General features: G+C 36.1%; 4 protein-coding genes across 4 annotated transcripts; 2 read left to right on the top strand and 2 right to left on the bottom strand.

Annotated features, from left to right (window-relative positions):
• The first annotated feature begins 304 nt into the window (after nt 1–304).
• On the top strand, nt 305–1,216 carry LOC113359804. Its single transcript, XM_026603381.1, has one exon. It carries the CDS (start codon nt 305–307, stop codon nt 1,214–1,216), a length of 912 nt encoding a protein of 303 aa, XP_026459166.1.
• A 2,789-nt stretch (nt 1,217–4,005) lies between these two features.
• LOC113359803 lies at nt 4,006–5,844 on the bottom strand. The gene is made up of 4 exons (XM_026603380.1): nt 5,003–5,844; nt 4,431–4,897; nt 4,300–4,385; nt 4,006–4,080 (listed from the first exon to the last, which is right to left on the bottom strand). Exons 1-4 carry the CDS (start codon nt 5,842–5,844, stop codon nt 4,006–4,008), a joined length of 1,470 nt encoding a protein of 489 aa, XP_026459165.1.
• Nucleotides 5,845–15,385: 9,541 nt separating this feature from the next.
• On the bottom strand, nt 15,386–16,329 carry LOC113359802 (spastin-like). Its single transcript, XM_026603379.1, has 3 exons — nt 16,259–16,329; nt 15,856–15,931; nt 15,386–15,574 (listed from the first exon to the last, which is right to left on the bottom strand). Exons 1-3 carry the CDS (start codon nt 16,327–16,329, stop codon nt 15,386–15,388), a joined length of 336 nt encoding a protein of 111 aa, XP_026459164.1.
• Nucleotides 16,330–19,099: 2,770 nt separating this feature from the next.
• On the top strand, nt 19,100–20,222 carry LOC113361523. The gene is made up of 3 exons (XM_026604748.1): nt 19,100–19,264; nt 19,370–20,000; nt 20,187–20,222. The coding sequence occupies exons 1-2, from the start codon at nt 19,110–19,112 to the stop codon at nt 19,971–19,973; spliced, it is 759 nt and encodes a 252-aa protein (XP_026460533.1). The 5' UTR covers nt 19,100–19,109; the 3' UTR covers nt 19,974–20,000; nt 20,187–20,222.
• Nucleotides 20,223–23,387: the final 3,165 nt, after the last annotated feature.

The raw sequence follows: 23,387 nt of genomic DNA, 5'->3' as shown, positions 1-23,387 counted from the left end.
GCCATTTATACTTGTTACTTTCGTCTCAGTGTAAATACAAGTGTCGCCATTACCAAGCCTCCTTAGTTAGCCCCACAAACCACACGATACTGACACCTGTAATGTTTTACGGATCGTTGTTCCCTTTAACCGTCAACCCCCTCGTGCACACCTCACTAACATGCGTGCGCACACACGTTATCATGAAGTACAAAATTTCCATCCAACTCCCGTAAATTCCCTCCCTTCATAAATCCGTTGAATTTCTACAGAGAGAAGAGAAGCAAAAACAGAGTCCTCTGTAAAACATTTTTATAGAGCAAAAATGGCATCAAGAATTCGCAGAAGTGTTTCTTTTTCACACCCAAATTCATCACCAAAAACTAACCACGCAAGATCATCAAGTCTTCCTTGTAGATCTCATCCGTTAATATCTCAACTTGAAGATGAAATTAAAAATCTCAAAATTTGGGAAGCAAATCCTAATTTGAAGACTTCTGCTTGGCTGAATGAAGGTTTGACTATGCTTAAGAATGTACATGATTCTTTTGGTGATCTACTTCATCTATCACAAACACGAGATTCATTTCGTCGTAGATCTGAATGGGTTGAATCTCTTCTAGAGGATTATCTTCGATTCGTCGATGTTTATGGAATTTTTAGAGCTTCAATTGTTTCAATAAAAGAGGAGCAGTTGAAATTAGAAATGTCTTTAAGAAGAAATAATGAATCAATGATTTCATTGTATGCTAGAGAAAGAAAGAAAATAAATAAAGATATGATGAAAATTGTATCTTCAAATGTTAGATTCACAGGAAAATATTTAATTCCTGTAACAACAATGGTGGAATCAAATTCTGCTGATTTTGAACTATCTAATGTTCTTAGAGATGTGAATGATGTAACACAAATGGTTACAATGTGTTTGATTAAAGGAGTTTCTTCTTCCATTGAAATTAAGAGAAATTCTTGGAAAAATCTAAGGAACTTGTGGAATAATAAAAAGAAAACGAGTGACAAAGAAGAAGGAATCAAAGAAGTTGTAGAAGTCATTGAAAGTTTATCTGATTTGAGAATTAACGGTGAAGGAGATAAAAACAGAAAAGATAGAAGCAAGGCTTTAGAAAAGTTGGAACGTTTAGATAAATGCATTGAAGAGATTGGAAATGGAAGTGAGAAAGTTTTTAGAAGTTTGATTAATACTAGGGTTTCTTTGCTTAATATTATCACGCACTAGTAAAAGCTTGATCACTTTTGTTTGATTTTGTTTCATGGTGTTTATTATTGAGTGAAGTGAGATGTAATTTGTATAGGCCTGCATTTGTATTCTTTAAAATGATTTGTAAATGAAATTCTGTTTGAACTCAGTTGATTGAAAGTTCTATCCTCTTCAGTTCTGGAATATTTTGCAAGCAAATTATGATCATAATTCTTTTACAAGTCGACCTTACAGGTAAGCTGGATCTTGTTGTGATTGTGCAAACCGGGTCAAGGTAATAATCATCATTGCAAATTGCGACTCTGGAATGCCTACAATAGACGATATTTTAAGATGCTTCAAAAATGAAAAAAAAGAAATAAATCTTTTACGAATCCATGGAAATTATCTGGGCTTGAGGACTTGTATGCCAAATATGATGGAGCTGCACTGATTAGTGATTACATATTCTTACCTCCAGCTCGAGTGTAGAGGGATAATTCAAACATTGAATTTGGATGACCCCTTCAAAAGTTCTGCAACCCACAACATTTTTGGTGCACTTGGTCAAATGACCTTTTCCAAGTGAGGGTGAGGAAAAGGTTAAAAGAAAATATGCTGGCGGTTAAGATCATCAAGAGTAGATTCAGTGTCCCAAGGGAGACACCGCCTCTCACATCTCAGGCACAGTTAATTTCAACCGCTAACCATCTTTGGTATGTGTTCAGGATGGAAGTGCAACTTGAATGCCGCCTACGGAGCCTACAGAGTTAAATTTCTTCATGAAGAAATGGTCTTTTGATTAGGCTCTAAACAGCTGACATGATGACAGCCCGTTGTCCCCTTGGACAAACGAATGAACATGATCCAGCAATGAGCATTGTGCAAGCGTTCATGAATCTTGAAATTTTGAATGTAGAAATTAACATTTAATCCCAAATTAGCAGGGCTTTAGACACTCTAGTCCTCTCCTCTCGAGCCTAGTATTAGGATATCCAAATTTACGCAATTCCAAACGAGTCCATCCTTTTGTGAACGATTTAATCCAAAATACTCTTTTTTCAAGACAAAAATACCCATCAACCAAATGTTATGTTCGATTCTTTGTTCTATCTCTTCTTTCTTTTCTAGCGGAGAACAAATCCTAGAGCTTAATCTCATCTCCATGAAGATTCAATCCCTAAATACAGATCTGATAATCAAACAAACACGTCAATCAGATCGATTCAACTTGAAAAGCTTGGATTGTCATCATTGGTACAGTTTCTTAAAGTTAATTCGAAAATGAGGGGAATAGAGATCCAGTTTCAGCAAATTAATTTGAAGATTTCGTAATTGAAGTCATTCGAAAGATAAGTTTAATCTACTTTTATTGTTTAATTTTATTGCAATTGCTTATTTATTGATTCAAGGATAGTGATTTTGAGCAGTCGTATCCTAGATTGAATCGATCCAAATGTTATATAAAAGGAATTTGTACTGATAAGGATTTTTATAAGGTTTTTATGAAATTATAATCAAACTGCATGAGAAATGTTTAAAGAAGATGCATAGTTAGATGTGTGACAGGAGATGGATTCATCTGGAAAAAGTGTTCTCTTCTTCTTTTTTTTAAATTAAAATGATTTTTTTTCCTGTTTCAAATTAAACTAAACACATAAAGGTGTACGTTTATGCCTAATTCGTAATTGCTTTGTGATTCCTGGGAACAAATTTGATTCCATTTGTTAAGATGCATTTGAATGTAAATAAATTAGGATATCTTATTCTGGTCTAATATGCCGTTGGGTGTATGTGTGGTTTATGGATTACACAGTGCTCGTCTCTCGGAAAGGTATATATATGTATTTTACTGATTTTCATCTATGATACACTGAAATGTATTGCCTACACATTAATGAACATAGTCCCTGGATATGGATGCAGTATGTATATGACTGTTTTGTAAAAGATTGTGTTGATAACCTATGCAGCAACATTTATATACGTACGAGTGTCGTGTAAGACAAGTAGCCAAAGGCGCACAGCGAAGTGTAAGCTCATAAAGGATAAACACGTCACATCTAACTTAGTGATGTATGAGCACCTAAGTGTATCCAAGTTGTGAAATGATATTCATGTGTCCATGTGTCGTTACAAAATCCTAAAATGTGAAATGTCCTTGTGACACTAACCATTTTTAAGGTAGTTGGATATTATGAATTGTAATCCTTAACAACTAAAGATGTTTCACAAATGCTCCGGCTATACTGTTGAGTACCGTGGGGTAAGAACTAAGAACGAAGAAAAAAATGTTCACGGCTATACTGTGTTGAGTACCGTGGGGTAGGAACTAAGAACGAAGGAAAAAATGTCCATTGAATAGGCTGTATGAATCTAATTTTTAATACCTACTCTATTATCCATCTTATTTACTATATAATTGTGTATGCTTGGTTCTCATCTGGGAAGCACCGACACACGACACGGACACGATACGACACGGACACGAGGACCGGCAATTTCTCAAAATACTAGGACACGGACACGTATATATATAAATATTTTCATTAAATTATATATGTTTGTCCCCATTCCTAACATAAAAGATTAAGCATTTACCTGTCTAAATGTTCCAGCCTTCCAGGAGAACATAGATATCCATTATCAACAAAAGGTTATATAGACATTTACTAGTCTATATATACATATCAACAAAAAATTAGAAGGCTTTGCAAAAGGGAGTAAAGTCCTTTCCGCGACATTTACTAGTCTATATATATACATATCAACAAAAAATTAGAAGGCTTCGCAAAGGGGAGTGAAGTCCTTCCCGCAACAGCGCAACTTCATGAACCAAATACTAGCCCAAAAAACAAGGATCCTCCAAGTATGATGTGAATGCCGCTACATCCAGGATCCAGCTGTAGAAATTTAAAACAAAGAATTGGCATAAATGAAAGTTGCCAGAGTTTGTAAGAGTGCAGGGCTACTTGTAGAAGGTCAGTTTAAACACAAATTTCAGGGGGAATTCACATCATAAAACAAAGAATTGGCATGATAGTAACTAAAATTTTAGAATAAAACAGATCAAGGAGATGGACAGTTACCTGGTCACCAAAAAATAACGTCAACAGTCAAACCAGGGGGTATAGCTCCTCCACATTAGCTTCATTATCATCCAATATCATGTGTTCCATCTCTGGCTCATTAAGAGAAATATCAGCAACTTCAAGTACACCAACAGTACCCTACATAGTATCAAAAGAATCACCTCCAATGTCCCACATTCTTGTATCCCCTAGCAAGTATTCTGGGCTTCGTCTTGATAAGAGACGAAGATTAGTATGAACAAATACCAAATCTTCACCTCTTTGTGGAGTAATTTTATTTCTCTTCACAGAATTTATGAAACTATACGTACTCCAGTTTCTCTCACTACAAGAAGATGAACAAGGTTGGCCAAGCAACATGAGTGCTTTTTGCTGAAGTAAAGGAGCATACACCCCATAAGTAACCCACCACACATAAGGATTCATACTCCATCTATCATTTATGGTATTTGCATTTGCAAATTCTTCACGGCAAGATGAAAACTTAGCATACTCAATGTTAACTTCTCTTAACTCATCCGCATCGTAATACCTCTCGAAACACTTCAATCTTTGACCTGCAATCAAAAGATCTCTATGTGGTGGAACACGCCCTGGACGTTCATCAAGCCACTGACGACTATAATACCTATGTTGTTTCAATTATGATTTTAGTATAAATTTTTTTAACATTTAACTCAACTGACCAGAAAATATAAATAAGCGATTGCATATTTTACACTGTCATACATACCTTGGGTTCAATGAATGTGCCAAAGAGTGAAGCGGTGTGCTACTTTTACTCCAACGATCTGTTAAAATCCCGTCCACCACCATATGAAATGGTGAAATATCATATTCTTGTAAGCCCTCGTGGCGATGTATAATGCTCTTTACCTCATCTATCATTCGATCCCACCTTTCATAAACCAAGTGAAGACAAGGCTCGTCTGTGTCGCATAATCTAAGCATTTCTATGATAGGTTTTGTAAAATCAATAACATACTGCAAAGTGTTCCACCAATCATCATCCAACAACTTCTCTTTTATAAACAATGCTTGATTAGGATCATCATCTTTATATGATGACCATTGATTGCAAATTACCAAGTTAAGGAGTCCTTGCTTCACATCTTTAAATCTTTGAATCATTATAATACTAGAGGCAAAACGTGTCTCTGCAAGTGTGAATAATCTTAACTCCACATGTTCATTAAACATGGCTAATCTCATGGAATGTTTAGTGATGAAGTTTCTGATCAGTACCACCTCAGCAATAATTTCACTAATCCAAGCACACCCTTCATATACTAAAACATTAGTTCGAATATCTCTCGGATGACATATATTCTTTAAAGCAAGGTTTAGTGTGTGGACTACACATGGAGTCCAAAAAATGTGTTTAAACTGACCTTCTACAAGTAGCCCTGCACTCTTACAAACTGGTGCATTTTCCGTGATTACTTGCACAACATTCTGATGCCCAACTTCCGTAATTGTCTCAATGATCAACTTAGAAATGTACTCTTTGTCCTTCACTGACCCTTGAGTGTTGACTGCTTTAATAAACATTGCACCAGCCTCTGAAACAGCCATAAAGTTCATGAGGGGTCTTCGTTGTTCGTCGGTCCATCCATCGGTCACAATACTCACACCTTTTTCTTTCCAAGTGCTGTTAATTGGTTTCTAGCTCTTTCTCAACATGTTCTCTTTCCTTCCGTAAAAGAGTTGTTCTTAGTTTATTATAACCCGGCGGAATATAACCTTGAATGCTTTTACTATCTGATGTAGCCAAATTAAATGCAACTTTATAATATGGACACCTAGCAAGATGGAACGGCAAGCCAGCTTCATAAAACAACCGTGCAATTATGCTATCCATTTCTTCACGTCTGGCAGCATTATACAATTTCTCTATTGGGCTCTCAACCCCTCTTTTCTTCTTCCTAGGATCTTCAACAAGTGATGAAGAATTTGACGCAAAAGAAGAACCACTACCTGATCCACATGTTGGCAGAGGCACACTTTTAAACTTAGATGCTTTTGCTCTGGCCTCAGCTTCATCACTCAATTGTTTCATTTCCTGAAGTTTATGTTCTCTGACCTTTGGACATATTCTAATTCCAGAGCCTGGAATCTTTAACAAATGTGCTTTCACTCTTGAATATGAACCCGAATATGGAACTTGACAGTGGTTACATACAAAATTCCAATTACCACCACCTTTAACTTTATCCTTCTTAGTCACATATCTCCATAGCGGAGTAGTGCTTAAAACCTCTTCGTTCATATCTGGCTATCTGCATCAAAATTAAAGAGATGATAGCCATCAAAATACAAGCATAAAATCATTACAAGCAGAAAATTAAAAGATAAATTATAAGTATTATATATAAAGCTCAAATTCAATGAACGACCAAAAATGCCCCCAAAGGCCCCAAAAAAAACCCTAAAACCTACACAGTAGACAATACACATGATCCCCACCACTAAAATCAAAACAAAACCCAAATTCACCAAATACAGCAACAACCCAAATTCACAATAGATTGAAAATAGAACAAAAAATCAATAACTCAACAAAATCATGCAAATCAGAAGGAAGAAGGTAGAGTAAAAGAAAGAGAACATACCTTCAAATTCAATGTAAACAACTAAGAGATAAAGCCATAACAACTAGCAAATGATTGTAAAAAACTAAATAAGTTGATTTTCGGATGATCAACTTAGATCTGAGAAGAGAAGAGTAAAGGTGAGGGAGACTGTGGGAAGGGGTATTCTTCTGAGTTCTGAGAGTAGAAGATAGACGAGAGAGAGATGAGTTTTGATAAAAAAAAAAAAAAATTGGAATTTAAGATATAGGGTAACATATGCGTCCGATGTGCGTCCGAGTGTGTCCGATGTGTGTCCAATGTGCGTCCAACGTGCGTCAAGTGAGGACACGGATTTTGATGCGTCCGACACGCGTCGTGTGGGCGTCGTGGCCGCGTCATGTGTCCATAGTGCGTCCGACACGGACACGGAAACGAATCTGATGTGTCCGTGCTTCCCAGCTTTAAAAGAATCAAAACGTTCACATAGTTTGAGAAAATCAACATAACAGTTGGAGAAGACGACAAAACACGTAAACAAGAGAAGACCACATAATTCGTGTACTCGCTTAGAAAAAGAGTAAGAATCCTTACTAATGTCAAAACATTTTCTTTGAACTAGTATGTAACCAAGGGAAAGACTAGCTGTAACTTCAACATTGTGTAATGCACAAAAAAGTCTGGATTTTTCCTATGCATACTCACTTCCAATTCTATAGTTTTCATCAATTAATCAACCACCTCACCATGAAAATATCTTGCTTTTGTTGAAAATAAAGGCATAGAGACAGAGAACAGTGAGGAATAAAACAAAAGCACTAGAGAGTTACACTGTCAAAATATTTGGATTGATTTCATTGTATGTAAACAATACCTTTATATAAGTAATACAATAATATTAGCATGATTATCACCAAGTCACTAAAACTGACATGATTAACACATCCATGATGAATAACATGTTAAACAATCCTACAAACGAACCGTAATGCATTACCCATACAATTCTAACAGAGTAAGCTATGTGAATACAACTGACACATGACCAAGTTTATGCCCGTGTCAAATTTATAGTTTGCTTTCCAACACTGACGGACCTACAACTGGGCTAACCCGGGCTTTAGCCCAGGTAATCGTCACAGCCCAATAACCTAAAAATTGAAATGCTATACTGGGCCAAGACTATTAGCCCAGGTTGAGAAAAAATTAAAATTTCTTGGGTCCGTCCCTGCTTTCCAACATCCTCCCTTAAACTCAAACTTCAGAATTTTGCACATTGTCTCACGACAACTCTGATTCACTAGCAGAGACAATACTTATTTCATTTATGACTTCCAGATACATCTTATCATAACTTAGCTTCATAAATAACCAACATACTTCACTTGCAGGCCACACATATTTTACCATAACTCTTATATCACTTGCAATCTTCAGTACTGCTCTCGGGCCTTCAACGGTTACTAGATATTATTTGTCATTGCTCAACTACATCTCGTCAATTAGTTTTGTACACTTGAACCTTGAACCATCCATAACACTTGGTTTGGGTTTCACCTATGGAGTCTCAACTCTACATTAGGGATTTCATTGGTCCTTTTGCATTGGCCATGCCTCTATATCCACTATCACCAACAACTCACACAACAACAAACCAGTATTACAAAGCAAATGAGGACGACACACTTACAAGCAGTGTGCTCAGACTTTCAAATAGTAGATATAGTGAGTGTTAGCCATTTCACCAGATTCCCTAATATGTTCAGTTCAAAGTTGTAGATATAAGATTTCAAATTAAAGCCTTAGTGAGTGTTTGTTACTTCACCTAATTTTCTGACATTTTCAGTTCAAAGTTTCAGGTATAGAGTTCCAGAAAAAAGTTTCTAAATGAATATTTCATATTGTATTTCACATAAAAGATTGCTTTACAAATTATGATTTTCAAGCTTTTTATTTCCCTGCATATTGCATTGCAGTTTACTGATAGTACTTTTTAAGATGTGAAACATTGCACGGGTATCCGAGTTCTTCCCCCAACAAGTTTTTTAATCTGTAAGAGCCTCGACCTATCTTATCAGAGATAACAAGTGGTCATTCCTAGGTAGATGCTAGTTTTCCTAACTTGTATTCCGAACTACTAGGTAATACTTTCCCGAGTACAGGATCACCAGTCTGGAACTCTCTTGGTTTTATAGCTTTCTTGGTTTTTACAACTCTCTGATGCTTCTCGAGCTGAAGCAAGGCTCTTTGTCGGTTGAGGTCTACTTCATCTAAGCTTTTGAGGAGTATCTCATAGTTCATGTTTGAAACTCTCTTTCAAACATGCAGTTAGACACTTCAGTTCAGTCATCTAAGCTAAAGTTCATGCAGTTATAAACTTCAGTTCAGTTGGTAGCACTGCTTCCATGCCAAAAACTAGAGAGAAAGGTGATTCCCGTGTTTATACTCTCTTTGTCGACCTGTATGCCCATAAATATTCGTGCAGAATATCAACCCATGTCCCTTTTGTTGCATTCAGCTTTTTCTAGATGTTAGCCAACATAGTTTTGTTTGAGATCTCTGCTTTACCATTCCCTTATGGATATCAAGGTATGCTGAATCTGATTTATCCCCGGACAATATTTTCAGTTACTGACTTATAGAGTTCTCAGTAATATGTCAAAATTTAGAGATTGATCTCTTTTGATCTTAAAGTTATATGAGTTTAGAGATTTGAGATCATAGTTTTATGTTCAAGATATGAGCTTAAATATGTGTATTTAAACATAGAGTTCAAAATTATACTTTTGTTGTATATTCTCTCTTCTGCAAAAAATCAAAGTTCTTCATTTTATGCATGGAGTCTTTCTCTAGGTACCGCATGCACATTAATTCATGATGTTATTGTCAGCAAGCAGGCTCCTAGAGTTTCCCGACTTATTTGCATTAAGGCAACTCATGATGAAGCTAACAATCTCATTCTGTCATTAATGAATTTCTAGAAGTTTCTTATTCATTATGTTTTAGTGGATTTTGATATAACCTGGAGGACGTTTATGTCAATTTTCAATAAATATTTCAAATGGATCATTGCTTCATGCGTAAAAGAACACATTTGGTTGGTGTATCACATACTAGAAACTATCTAGTAACTGAATTGACAAAAATTTACCAGCAATATGAGATCTTCATGATCTTGATCTTCCTCCTCTTAATAACGAAGAAACTAATAACGACGATGTGGGTTATGAGCCTACTATAAACATGAACAATTCATGGGGTTTGGTCTTCATTAAAAGAAGTCCATACAGATTCAATTCATGGCGATTTTAGTGAAAATGCAAGAACATACAGATTAGTGGGATAATATTTCTGTACTATAACTTGAAAGAATTACATGTATTGACATCAATTATCACATTGTGCCATACCAGTATGAAATCTTATTCGTGCAGTTGTTATGAAAAAAGCACATGATGGTACTGTTAGTGCATATATAACTATTGATAGGGGAATTTAAATAAATTAGACTTTTAAAAAAATTAAGCTTTATATATTGGAGAGTAGTGAAACCGCATCGTTATGCACCTGCCGTTTAAACGTAAATGATTAAACAATCTAAGATCTTCACTGTACATACAATTTCCTTCTTACATGTATAGATTTATGACATGCACAAACAATTGAGTTACTATATAAATCCATTACATTTTTTATGGGACATTTCGATAAATATAAAATTGAAAAATATTAGTTAGGTTGCATTGATGGTTTTATTTATTTTATTTTATTTGGCTTGGGCAGATTTGTGAATTCGCCTCTAACTCATATCATAAATACATAATCTATGCTCATAGGTTCTATCAATGATCATGTGAGTTCTGTGCTGATCCCTATGCGTTGTTTATAAGGATTATGTTTTTCAGGGCTTCACCCAGTTGAATTCTCAGTATTATATATATATATATATATATACACCGAGTATTTCAATATTTATACTATATTCACATTTGTATCGAATCTACATTGATTGGACATCTCATAGATGGATAGACCACTAGCATAGAGAAACATTGTCCTCATCGTGCCACTGGTGCTGGTTAGAACTTCTCCCCAGATGTTCTTTGACCATACATAATATATATATATATATATTCATGACGAACTCCTGTTCTCGAATAAGTACCAAACTCTTAGATAGATATCCACTAGTATAAAGGAACACCGAACATGTGTCAAGTTGTAGCCTTCCAAGGTTAAATTCCTTGAACTCGTTCAATTTTCAATGCTTAGACTCTTACTTGAGCAATATCGATTTATCACTATATTCATGACTTAAAGCTTCAATATTTGAAGTATATTTACTGATTGCATGTCTGTCGAGCTAACTTATGATTATTCTCAGCAGAATTCTATGAACTCTCTCCAGTTCAAAAACAACTATATGTTTATTCGAGTATCTAAGTATGAAAGAGGAATGCCCGTACAACCTCATGATGCTGACAAAGGTCTAATGAGGCTCGCGATGGCGTTGGTCAAATACCCAACATAAGCCTAACTTTTAGGGTCAGCGCTAAAACACTTTTTCGAGGAGTTGGGCTAGTCCAGCGCCAACTACCTACACATACTAGGATTATCCCAGCACCAAACTTTTTGTAGCGTTGTCCTAGTGCCAACACTAGACTCTTCGCGCGCTGGAAAAATACCAGCACCAGACTCCTCTAGAAAAACGCTAGACTAGCATCATATTTTATACAAAGATGGTATAGTGCCAGGACACTCACAACGCGGGGATAATCCCAGTGCTAGTTATTATAAAATTCTGGCATAGTACCAACGCTAGGCACTCCATGACGATGGGTTAATCCCAGCGCAAACCTTACGACACTGACCTACTACCGGAGCCACCTTAATGCTAGCACCAGAACCATCAATGATATCGCTGGCCTAATGCTAACACTAATCCAAGCTATGGCGCTAGCACCTCTACTGTCACAGTGTGATCTAATGCCAACGCTATCCTTTGCTCTTGCCACAACATCAAGCACTTGATTCTACTCAAATGTGTCTCAAGTATGAGCTACCTACTTGGCATCCTGATCTACAAAATATTCTACATGTGTACCTCTCAGCTGAGATCACTTAAAGACACCGCCGTTGGTAATCCATATCTATACTGAGTACCCAGATTACAACTCATCGGCTTTGAGCTCAACGCTCACATCCTATTGCTTAGAGCTCATCCCCACAACCTATCATCAAAGCTCAACGCTCAAATCATGTCAATATAATCTCCTCCTAGACTTGCTGAAATTTAATTTTTTAATAAACTTACTATTTTCATTAGACTTGACATATTAGACATGACTCCACCGCTATCTCCATGACCATCGCTTCTGCAGCTTTTCACAACTTCCACTACTTATGACTTACGAGGAATCAGTGTGTGTTCACTACAACTATAATTAAATGACTTCAATTATGATTCACTTCGGTAAAGATGTATACAAAAATATAAAAAATGCAGAGTTGTATTTTAGTCGATTCCCGTCGAACGAAAAATAAAAAACCACTTCCTTTATTTTAGTCAGATGGTTTATAAGCCAAAAATATCTTATGTAATTTTTAACACCCACTATTAGAGACGCTTAGAGCATCTCTAACAGTGGGTGTAAAAAATCCTACGTGGTTAAGACTTTTATTTAGGAGATTTTGCATATCTAGTAAATATAGGACCGTTTAATTAAAAAACTATCTCCAGTAGTAAAGGGTTTAATCCTCAGAATATTTTATATGACAAGATCTTAACCGTTTCTTTTTACTTTACCTAATTTATAAAAAACTAAAATAATTGAAAATATGGCGTGGAGTTGCAAGTGAAGGTGTAAATAAGACTTTCTTTAACACCTTCATATTTATCTCATCCCTCCTATTTTGTAGGATCCAACTATTGGAGATGAATTTACGCTAATTGGGGGTCTAAAATCTTATGTGTCATGGAAAGCAAAAAGATCCACCCTCTATTGGAGATGCTCTTAGAGAGTCTGACTCAGAGACCATTCAAAATTTTGTAAGGAAATAGAACCCAGATGGGCTTGGTTGCTTAGTCTATTCAAAATGGGAGAAATATGGTCTAGTCCAAAATCCCATCCAAATATACTAGTTAGTCCTAACCCATTCAACTATGTACAAATTAGTCCTTTTTAATGGAAAGTACACAAGTAACCTTTATGATTTACAATTTAGTACAAATATGTACAATTTAGTCCAAAGTGACTCATGATGATGTCAGGAATTTTATATAATATAAAAAAAACTTAAAAATAATTTATCTTTCGAATCGTTTGTCCAAAATTCACAAACTTTATATATCCGGAAAGCCCTTTCCGAGAGCTATAAAAAGAGTACCCATATGACTATATAATTTTCATTTTCATTTTTTTTAAATTTACACTGGTGTAGATATATGTACACATCTGCAAAAACCCTGAAAATCCAATATCAATGATAGCCAGACTTCCACTCTAGTCTATACAAACCAAAAAAAAATATCAACCACGCCAAGCTCTAGTTAGATAATAGCCGGATTTGCAGAGGTTGGTTTAGCGGTCAACCTGCATCGAGGATAAAACGATAAACATAAGAAATCGCGGGTTAAAAAAGAAGGGATAAACCTTTCACCAACAACCATATAAGAAGCAAAGCAAGCAAACAATTAAAGTAAAAAAGTTAGTCAGTTACTGACTTAAAGAGTCACAATCTATTCGGGTCTACAAAACATGACACATATAGAGAATACAGTGTACAAGTATGTACAATCTACAAAAGAATAACAAAGTAGCGCATTTATTCAAACAAAACAATCCCTGCATTCATCACAGAGAATTTCAGTGAAGAAAATATGCACATCTACCAAAATATGACTGAACGTTCACCATGGTTCAGAATAGCATACACAACCTTCTCCAACATGGTTGATACCCTATATATTACAAACACATAAATAAAAAATATATACGTTGTACATTAAAGTGTACATGATATATAAACAAAAACATATGATATTGTACAGACATGTACACCTTTACAGAAATCCTAGCAAATCCAACGTCCATATAACCAAATATGACATACATCCATGAGAATGAACAATGATGTACAACTATGTACACATCTATAAAATTCTAGAAAAAGGATACTACACTTAAAGATAAAAATCTATGCAGCTACAGTATAAGCTTATCAAGTGCATAAGCCTTTCTATAGTGCATCAGTAGGCATCTATGCATTATAAACTTATCAAGTCAATCTTTTTCCCATGTGCACAAATTTGTACACCCAATTTCTTATGCAAGAATAAGCTTATGAAGTCATTTTTTCACATGTGCACCAGATTGTACACCATGTTTATAGTTTATGTGAACCTGCTCGCTCTATGCTAAATTGCTATTTAAGCATTCCAATCTTCGTAGAAAGAACTACACACTACAACAATCTATAGTAGTTGAAAGTAATGGATGATATACCTCTTTGGTACTGAACTGAATGAAAGTGAAACCTCGTGGCTCTCCTCGCTTTGTACCACGAGTGTGCCATAAAAAATTCTCTGACTCGATCCTTCCATAAGGAGAAAACATCTTGATCAAGACAGACCTATAGTTAGGAATATAAATCATGTGCACCAGGTTGTACACCAGATTGTATACAGCTATGTCAACATGCATGGTTTAAAAAGGCGCTTTTGGGGCGCGCTTTTGGGCGTTTTTTTGCGCTTCAGGTCCTAGGCTCTTCTAGAGCGCCGCTTTACGAATTGGTTTATATTAGGAAGTGAAAACTCGGCCTTTGAAGCCCAGTAGGGCCTATTTCACGTTTTCTAACTAAATACCAATAAACCTAATTTGTAGGGCATGGCGATCATTGTGACGATGACTATCTACATGATGATATGAATGATGCAGACATTCGTGGCTAGTATATTTAAATAGCTCTTGGGTAGAATATGCAATATCAGTATGCCATATGCTTAGTTAGTCTAGTTGTTCCTTTCATCATGTCTGAACTTTATAGTTTTGTTTTATTAGGTTGATAACTTCTTATTTATATATATTTCAAAAAGCTCGCTTTCGCGACGCTTTACGCTTTGGTATGAGAGCTCTTCGCCCCAAGCTTTCGCTTTTTAAAACCTTGTCAACATGTGTACATTTATGTGCACATTAAAAATCATGCATACAATTACATACACATTGACAATAAATAGGTGTACAACTATGTACACATTGACAATAAACAGGTGTACAACTATGTAAACACTAACAATCAACTGGTGTACACTAATATCTGTGGTTCACGTATTGCCTTACATAAAGTACGCTTCTTAAGACATAACAGGTAGCAACTCCTTATCTTAAGGAAGTAAACCTAAGCACATGATTGACATAGGACACATGGATGCTATGTTAAATAAATGGGATAAAGAGAGCACTGTTCTACTCTCTTCATGAGTAGTTAGCTAGCATTTCATTAAAAAAATAAGGTAAATGATAGAATCTTTAAGTGTCCAGACGAGTTTACCTCCAAGGAAGCCTCCTTATAACAGCTTCGTCAAGGTCAACTAGCATATTGGTAGCAGCAAGAACAAGTGCACGTTCTTTATCCTCCATACGCAGACCGTCCCAGTTTACTAAAAACTCATTTTTCATTTTGCGCATAGCCTCATGTTGTCCTGGATTTTCACGTCTACTCAAAATGCTGTAAACCTATATGAGAAGAATCCAATCGAGACCAACTTAAAGCAATTCTTGAGAAAATAAATTGTGGGGTTCACTGTTTCATAAAAAAGTTAGCTTGAAATAAAATAACGCATGTCAAAGACAATACTCCTAACAGTCGAGCAAGGACAATTTTAAAAATCCTGATGACAATCTTCTCCAAAAAAACACGGAAGAAAGGAAGATGAACATGGATGTATATACGAGGATACGTGAAATGCGTACTTCCCATAGAGACAGAACCCACTCAATAAAGTTGATCAAGCTACTTCAGCAAATCCAATCCTCATGTTGCCATAGTCGAACAGTGTGTGGTAGTTACCCATGAAACTATCTCCCAAGATCCTGCAAAGAATAAGAATTCTACCCAAGAGTGATAAATAACAGTTCTTAACCTCCACCCAGTTAAAATGCCAACTGAACAAATATTTCTAGGATAATTGAGATCAAGTAGAGGAAACAAGGAGTGGGCCACGTGGAGCAGGTATATCGAAAGATGTAAATCCACTAATGCATTGAGCTTCGACTCCCTCTCTGACCTTGAGAATGTATTATTTTAATCACCAAAAGCAAGAAACAGAAGTCTTTATGAACAATTCTTGTCATTGGAGTTAACAGTGAAAAACTGCCAGTGTGGGACTCAAACTCGGAATTTCTTTTGTTGGGAAAGACCAGCACGGAACTCGAACTAGTGACCAACCAGTATCAGGGAGTGCCCCTTGGTCTATTGGGTTGTTCCCCATGGGTTAAATGATTACCATTGTATTTACTAGCTCAGCTCCGCTACCATGCCTCTGCCATACTAACGACGATCATAGAGTCTGCATCTTCAGCGATTGGAAACTATATACACATTAAAATCAATAGGTATACATTAAAATCAAGAAGGAGGTCGAGTAATATCTTTAAAACCTAGAAGTTTCAAAAAATCAGCACGTGGTTCAACTATATACACGTTAAGATCAACAGGTGTACATTTACGTACACGTTAACAATAGCAGGTGCACATTGCTGACCTTAGTACACCTTAGTACAAGTTAACAATAGCATGTCTACGTTAACAATCACCATGTGTACAGTTATGTACACCTTAGTTATTTACGCAAGCATAATTTTATGGGGGCACTTTTTTTTCTCTCATGTGGACCGATTTGTACATTCTAGTTATTTGCACATGCATAAGATTATTGAGTCGTTGTTTTACATGTGCACCAACTTGTACACCCTAATAAAGCATGTGCATATGGAGTCATTTTTTCACATGTGCATCAGTTTGCACACCTTAACTATTAACGCAATTCAGCTGCCGATACTTCATTTGTTCTTTTAACTGCTAAAGCGTTTAGAGACGCAACATATTTGGAACTGAGAATTGAATGTGGGAAGCACGGACACATCAGATTCGTTTCCGTGTCCGTGTCGGACGCACTATGGACACATGACGCGGCCACGACGCCCACACGACGCGTGTCGGACGCATCAAAATCCGTGTCCTCACTTGACGCACGTTGGACGCACATTGGACACACATCGGACACACTCGGACGCACGTCGGACGCATATGTTACCCTATATCTTAAATTCCAAAAAAAAAATTTTTTTTTATCAAAACTCATCTCTCTCTCTCGTCTATCTTCTACTCTCAGAACTCAGAAGAATACCCCTTCCCACAGTCTCCCTCACCTTTACTCTTCTCTTCTCAGATCTAAGTTGATCATCCGAAAATCAACTTATTTAGTTTTTTACAATCATTTGCTAGTTGTTATGGCTTTATCTCTTAGTTGTTTACATTGAATTTGAAGGTATGTTCTCTTTCTTTTACTCTCCCTTCTTCCTTCTGATTTGCATGATTTTGTTGAGTTATTGATTTTTTGTTCTATTTTCAATCTATTGTGAATTTGGGTTGTTGCTGTATTTGGTGAATTTGGGTTTTGTTTTGATTTTAGTGGTGGGGATCATGTGTATTGTCTACTGTGTAGGTTTTAGGGTTTTTTTTGGGGCCTTTGGGGGCATTTTTGGTCGTTCATTGAATTTGAGCTTTATATATAATACTTATAATTTATCTTTTAATTTTCTGCTTGTAATGATTTTATGCTTGTATTTTGATGGCTATCATCTCTTTAATTTTGATGCAGATAACCAGATATGAACGAAGAGGTTTTAAGCACTACTCCGCTATGGAGATATGTGACTAAGAAGGATAAAGTTAAAGGTGGTGGTAATTGGAATTTTGTATGTAACCACTGTCAAGTTCCATATTCGGGTTCATATTCAAGAGTGAAAGCACATTTGTTAAAGATTCCAGGCTCTGGAATTAGAATATGTCCAAAGGTCAGAGAACATAAACTTCAGGAAATGAAACAATTGAGTGATGAAGCTGAGGCCAGAGCAAAAGCATCTAAGTTTAAAAGTGTGCCTCTGCCAACATGTGGATCAGGTAGTGGTTCTTCTTTTGCGTCAAATTCTTCATCACTTGTTGAAGATCCTAGGAAGAAGAAAAGAGGGGTTGAGAGCCCAATAGAGAAATTGTATAATGCTGCCAGACGTGAAGAAATGGATAGCATAATTGCACGGTTGTTTTATGCAGCTGGCTTGCCGTTCCATCTTGCTAGGTGTCCATATTATAAAGTTGCATTTAATTTGGCTACATCAGATAGTAAAAGCATTCAAGGTTATATTCCGCCGGGTTATAATAAACTAAGAACAACTCTTTTACGGAAGGAAAGAGAACATGGAGAAAGAGCTAGAACCAATTAAGAGAACTTGGAAAGAAAAAGGTGTGAGTATTGTGACCGATGGATGGACCGACGAACAACGAAGACCCCTCATGAACTTTATGGATGTTTCAGAGGCTGGTGCAATGTTTATTAAAGCAGTCAACACTCAAGGGTCAGTGAAGGACAAAGAGTACATTTCTAAGTTGATCATTGATACAATTACGGAAGTTGGGCATCAGAATGTTGTGCAAGTAATCACGGACAATGCACCAGTTTGTAAGAGTGCAGGGCTACTTGTAGAAGGTCAGTTTAAACACATTTTTTGGACTCCATGTGTAGTCCACACACTAAACCTTGCTTTAAAGAATATATGTCATCCGAGAGATATTCGAACTAATGTTTTAGTATATGAAGGGTGTGCTTGGATTAGTTAAATTATTGCTGAGGTGGTACTGATCAGAAACTTCATCACTAAACATTCCATGAGATTAGCCATGTTTAATGAACATGTGGAGTTAAAATTATTCACACTTGCAGAGACACGTTTTGCCTCTAGTATTATAATGCTTCAAAGATTTAAAGATGTGAAGCAAGGACTCCGTAACTTGGTAATTTGCAATCAATGGTCATCATATAAAGATGATGATCCTAATCAAGCATTGTTTATAAAAGAGAAGTTGTTGGATGATGATTGGTGGAACACTTTGCAGTATGTTATTGATTTTACAAAACCTATCATAGAAATGCTTAGATTATGCGACACAGACGAGCCTTGTCTTCGCTTGGTTTATGAAAGGTGGGATCGAATGATAGATGAGGTAAAGAGCATTATACATCGCCACGAGGGCTTACAAGAATATGATATTTCACCATTTCATATGGTGGTGGACGGGATTTTAACAGATCGTTGGAGTAAAAGTAGCACACCGCTTCACTCTTTGGCACATTCATTGAACCCAAGGTATGTATGACAGTGTAAAATATGCAATCGCTTATTTATATTTTCTGGTCAGTTGAGTTAAATGTTAAAAAAATTTATACTAAAATCATAATTGAAACAACATAGGTATTATAGTCGTCAGTGGCTTGATGAACGTCCAGGGCGTGTTCCACCACATAGAGATCTTTTGATTGCAGGTCAAAGATTGAAGTGTTTCGAGAGGTATTACGATGCGGATGAGTTAAGAGAAGTTAACATTGAGTATGCTAAGTTTTCATCTTGCCGTGAAGAATTTGCAAATGCAAATACCATAAATGATAGATGGAGTATGAATCCTTATGTGTGGTGGGTTACTTATGGGGTGTATGCTCCTTTACTTCAGCAAAAAGCACTCATGTTGCTTGGCCAACCTTGTTCATCTTCTTGTAGTGAGAGAAACTGGAGTACGTATAGTTTCATAAATTCTGTGAAGAGAAATAAAATTACTCCACAAAGAGGTGAAGATTTGGTATTTGTTCATACTAATCTTCGTCTCTTATCAAGACGAAGCCCAGAATACTTGCTAGGGGATACAAGAATGTGGGACATTGGAGGTGATTCTTTTGATACTATGGAGGGTACTGTTGGTGTACTTGAAGTTGCTGATCTTTCTCTTAATGAGCCAGAGATGGAACGCATGATATTGGATGATAATGAAGCTAATGTGGAGGAGCTATACCCCCTGATTTGACTGTTGACGTTATTTTTTGGTGACCAGGTAACTGTCCATCTCCTTGATCTGTTTTATTCTAAAATTTTAGTTACTATCATGCCAATTCTTTGTTTTATGATGTGAATTCCCCCTGAAATTTGTGTTTAAACTGACCTTCTACAAGTAGCCCTGCACTCTTACAAACTCTGGCAACTTTCATTTATGCCAATTCTTTGTTTTAAATTTCTACAGCTGGATCCTGGATGTAGCGGCATTCACATCATACTTGGAGGATCCTTGTTTTTTGGGCTAGTATTTGGTTCATGAAGTTGCGCTGTTGCGGGAAGGACTTCACTCCCCTTTGCGAAGCCTTCTAATTTTTTGTTGATATGTATATATATAGACTAGTAAATGTCGCGGAAAGGACTTTACTCCCTTTTGCAAAGCCTTCTAATTTTTTGTTGATATGTATATATAGACTAGTAAATGTCTATATAACCTTTTGTTGATAATGGATATCTATGTTCTCCTGGAAGGCTGGAACATTTAGACAGGTAAATGCTTAATCTTTTATGTTAGGAATGGGGACAAACATATATAATTTAATGAAAATATTTATATATATACGTGTCCGTGTCCTAGTATTTTGAGAAATTGCCGGTCCTCGTGTCCGTGTCGTGTCGTGTCCGTGTCCGTGTCGTGTGTCGGTGCTTCCCAGGTGTTTAGTATCATGTGTTGAAAAGACTACGTGTTCCGACGCAGAGTACATGCATCTTAATGATGCTGGAATGCGAAATGTTGGGGTTTTTTCAAAAATACATGTCTCGAAGAAGGATAATGTAACGATTGTTGCCTGAGAATCTTCTTGACTTCGTTCATCATCTCGTAGTATTCGTCTTGAAAACAAATGTTGTTATTTCTTTAAAACTTGTGCAATTACGTTTATATTTATGGCTCCGGTACTAAGGCCAATACAGTTCCCAAATGTTGTATTTTTTGAACTTCGAACCCAGTACCCTTTCCACAAATTTTTTTGAAATCTCATCCTATAAAACATTGTAGTTTAGAATTTATAATGTAACATTATTTGTAAAAAAAAAATTTTATCGGTAAATAATTTGGTGCTGGCGAGTTTCGAACTCAAGTCACTAGTATCATCACTCAATGACTTTATCACTGTACTACAGTGGCACCGACCAGTTTTTGTAAACTTACATGCGACCTTTCCTAATTTCCACTAAATGCACTTATATTAAGTCCTAGTATGTCTATTAGCTTCGGGAGTCGTGAAATGTTTTCTTGGTCTGAAATTTTAATACACGTCGGAGCTGGACTTCTAGGTTGAGCTTTCTAAATCAAAATCTCCGATTTATATAAGATTTTTTGGAGTTCGATTATTTTTTTAGTTTTGGCTACCCAAAGACAATCATAATGAAATAAATCATAGCATTCCTAATAAAGTGGAGTATTTTCCTTAATGGCTAAAGTGTTCTTTAGAATCGACTAGGTTGGTAAGGGTTTAACCCTGCCTATAGCATGAAAAAGAAAGTCAAAAAAGTTGAACCCAAATCACCTAATTATAAGCTTAGCCCACCATCTTCCATGATAAACCAAAAGGGACTTCTGGGTTTTAGAATATCAACAGTTCAATCCAATCACCAAATGGTCTGGTGGTTGACATGCTCCCTTCCATTGGGGAGGTAGGGGTTCGAACCTTGTAATTGCCAAAATCCACCTCAATTTAAAGAATTTGAATGTAGTCTAAGAGCGTCCACAGTGGTACTAACCAAAGATCAAAGACCAAAACAAACGATCAAATTTGAGTTTAATATGGAGTGTCACGTTAAGGCAGTGGAGTATATTTAGTCGAGCGGATGAAGAGGCGTAGATATAGTTTACGCTGGTTGTGGTGCGTTGGTAAAGAATACGCTGGTTGTGGGGCGTACATATAGTTCACGTTCGGAGAACAGACGTAGGTATAATCTACGCCTGGTGTGGTGAACGGGTAAATCAATGCCTCATTCAGGCGTACGTATAATCAACGTTTGGTTTCACACACGTAAACAACACGTGTCATTTTAAATCCCAGGGGCAAATGACTGAATCAACGCCTCATGCAGGCGTACGTATAATGTTTCACAAGCTTCACACACGTATTGAGCACGTGTGGCATTAAAGCCCAGGCGAACACTATACCACCACGTATAGCCCACGTGTTTTGTTAGCGTTTACCCTAATCTTCTCCGTCGTCTTCTTTTCTTTTCTACCTCCTCTTTGTTTCTACCGCCCTCAAACACAACTTCTACCATCACAGTAACGAGCAGGAAAAGAAAGAAAAAAACGAGATACTTGCCTGATGAATCCGGGTTACAAAAGAGGTATGTTTTTTTTCTTAATCTCTTTTTTTTTGTATATATTGTTGTATAATTTATTTAGGGTTTTATTTGTTAAAATTAGTTTATATAAAATTGGGTTTTAACGAACAAATATGAATATGAAATTGGTTAAATATAATTGGGTATGTGTGTTTTATGTTTTTAGAGATGAATATGTATGTGAAAAAACCATATTTGCTGCTTATGTAAATTTGGTTAAAATAAATTTTAAAATAGTTATACAAGACCTAATTTGTGGGTTGAATAGATTTAAAAATTTTGGGTAATGTAAAAATTGGTAGTTATGTAGATTATGTGTGTTATATATGTAGAAGAGATGATTTGTACGTATGTGAATATGGTTAAAAACAATTGAATTTGTATTGTTTTTTATTGAATTTTGAGGTGATTAAATTTAGTTGTTTTTTGGTTTATTTTTGATGTTTATGTGAATTAGGCTAAAAGATTTTTTGAAATTTTGACAAATATGTACAACACTTAATTTGTGGGTTATATAGATTAATATGTGTTTTTACAACTCATGTGGTTATGTGAAAAATTGTAGTTATGTAAATTTTGTGTGTTACATATGTAGAAGAGCTAATTTATATGTATGGAATTGATTTTGTAGTGATTTTTATGGAATCTTGAAGTGATTAAGTTGGGTTGTGGAATCTTGTAGTGATTTTCGAAATGCATCGGTGACGATTTAATTTGTGTTCGTTGAATTATAGAATTTGGAATTGATATAGTATGTGTTAAGGATTTATAGTATTTGGAATATAAATGGTGATGGACTAATAAAAATATGGAATAATGAGGGTTGGTCTTTTAATAATGTAATTGCATCTATCTTGTGTGTGCACAGATGTTGAAAAAATTCACAGCGCGGTTCAATGGTCGCATGAAGACGAACAAGAAACAAAAATCTGTAGCCGAAGAGGATTATAACTTAATCCCTACTGGTAAAATTAAGGAGGTTGATATTCCCCGGTTAGAGAAGTTTCTTATACTGCAAGATGATAAACCGCACGCTACTACGGACATCACATTTACAGGGGAGCACAAATTGAAGTAT

The sequence above is a fragment of the Papaver somniferum genome, chromosome 3 (genome assembly GCF_003573695.1).
Source record: "Papaver somniferum cultivar HN1 chromosome 3, ASM357369v1, whole genome shotgun sequence".
Classification (NCBI taxonomy): domain Eukaryota; kingdom Viridiplantae; phylum Streptophyta; class Magnoliopsida; order Ranunculales; family Papaveraceae; genus Papaver; species Papaver somniferum.
Note: the sequence above shows the minus strand (reverse complement) of the source record. Positions and strands in the feature narration are given on the sequence as shown.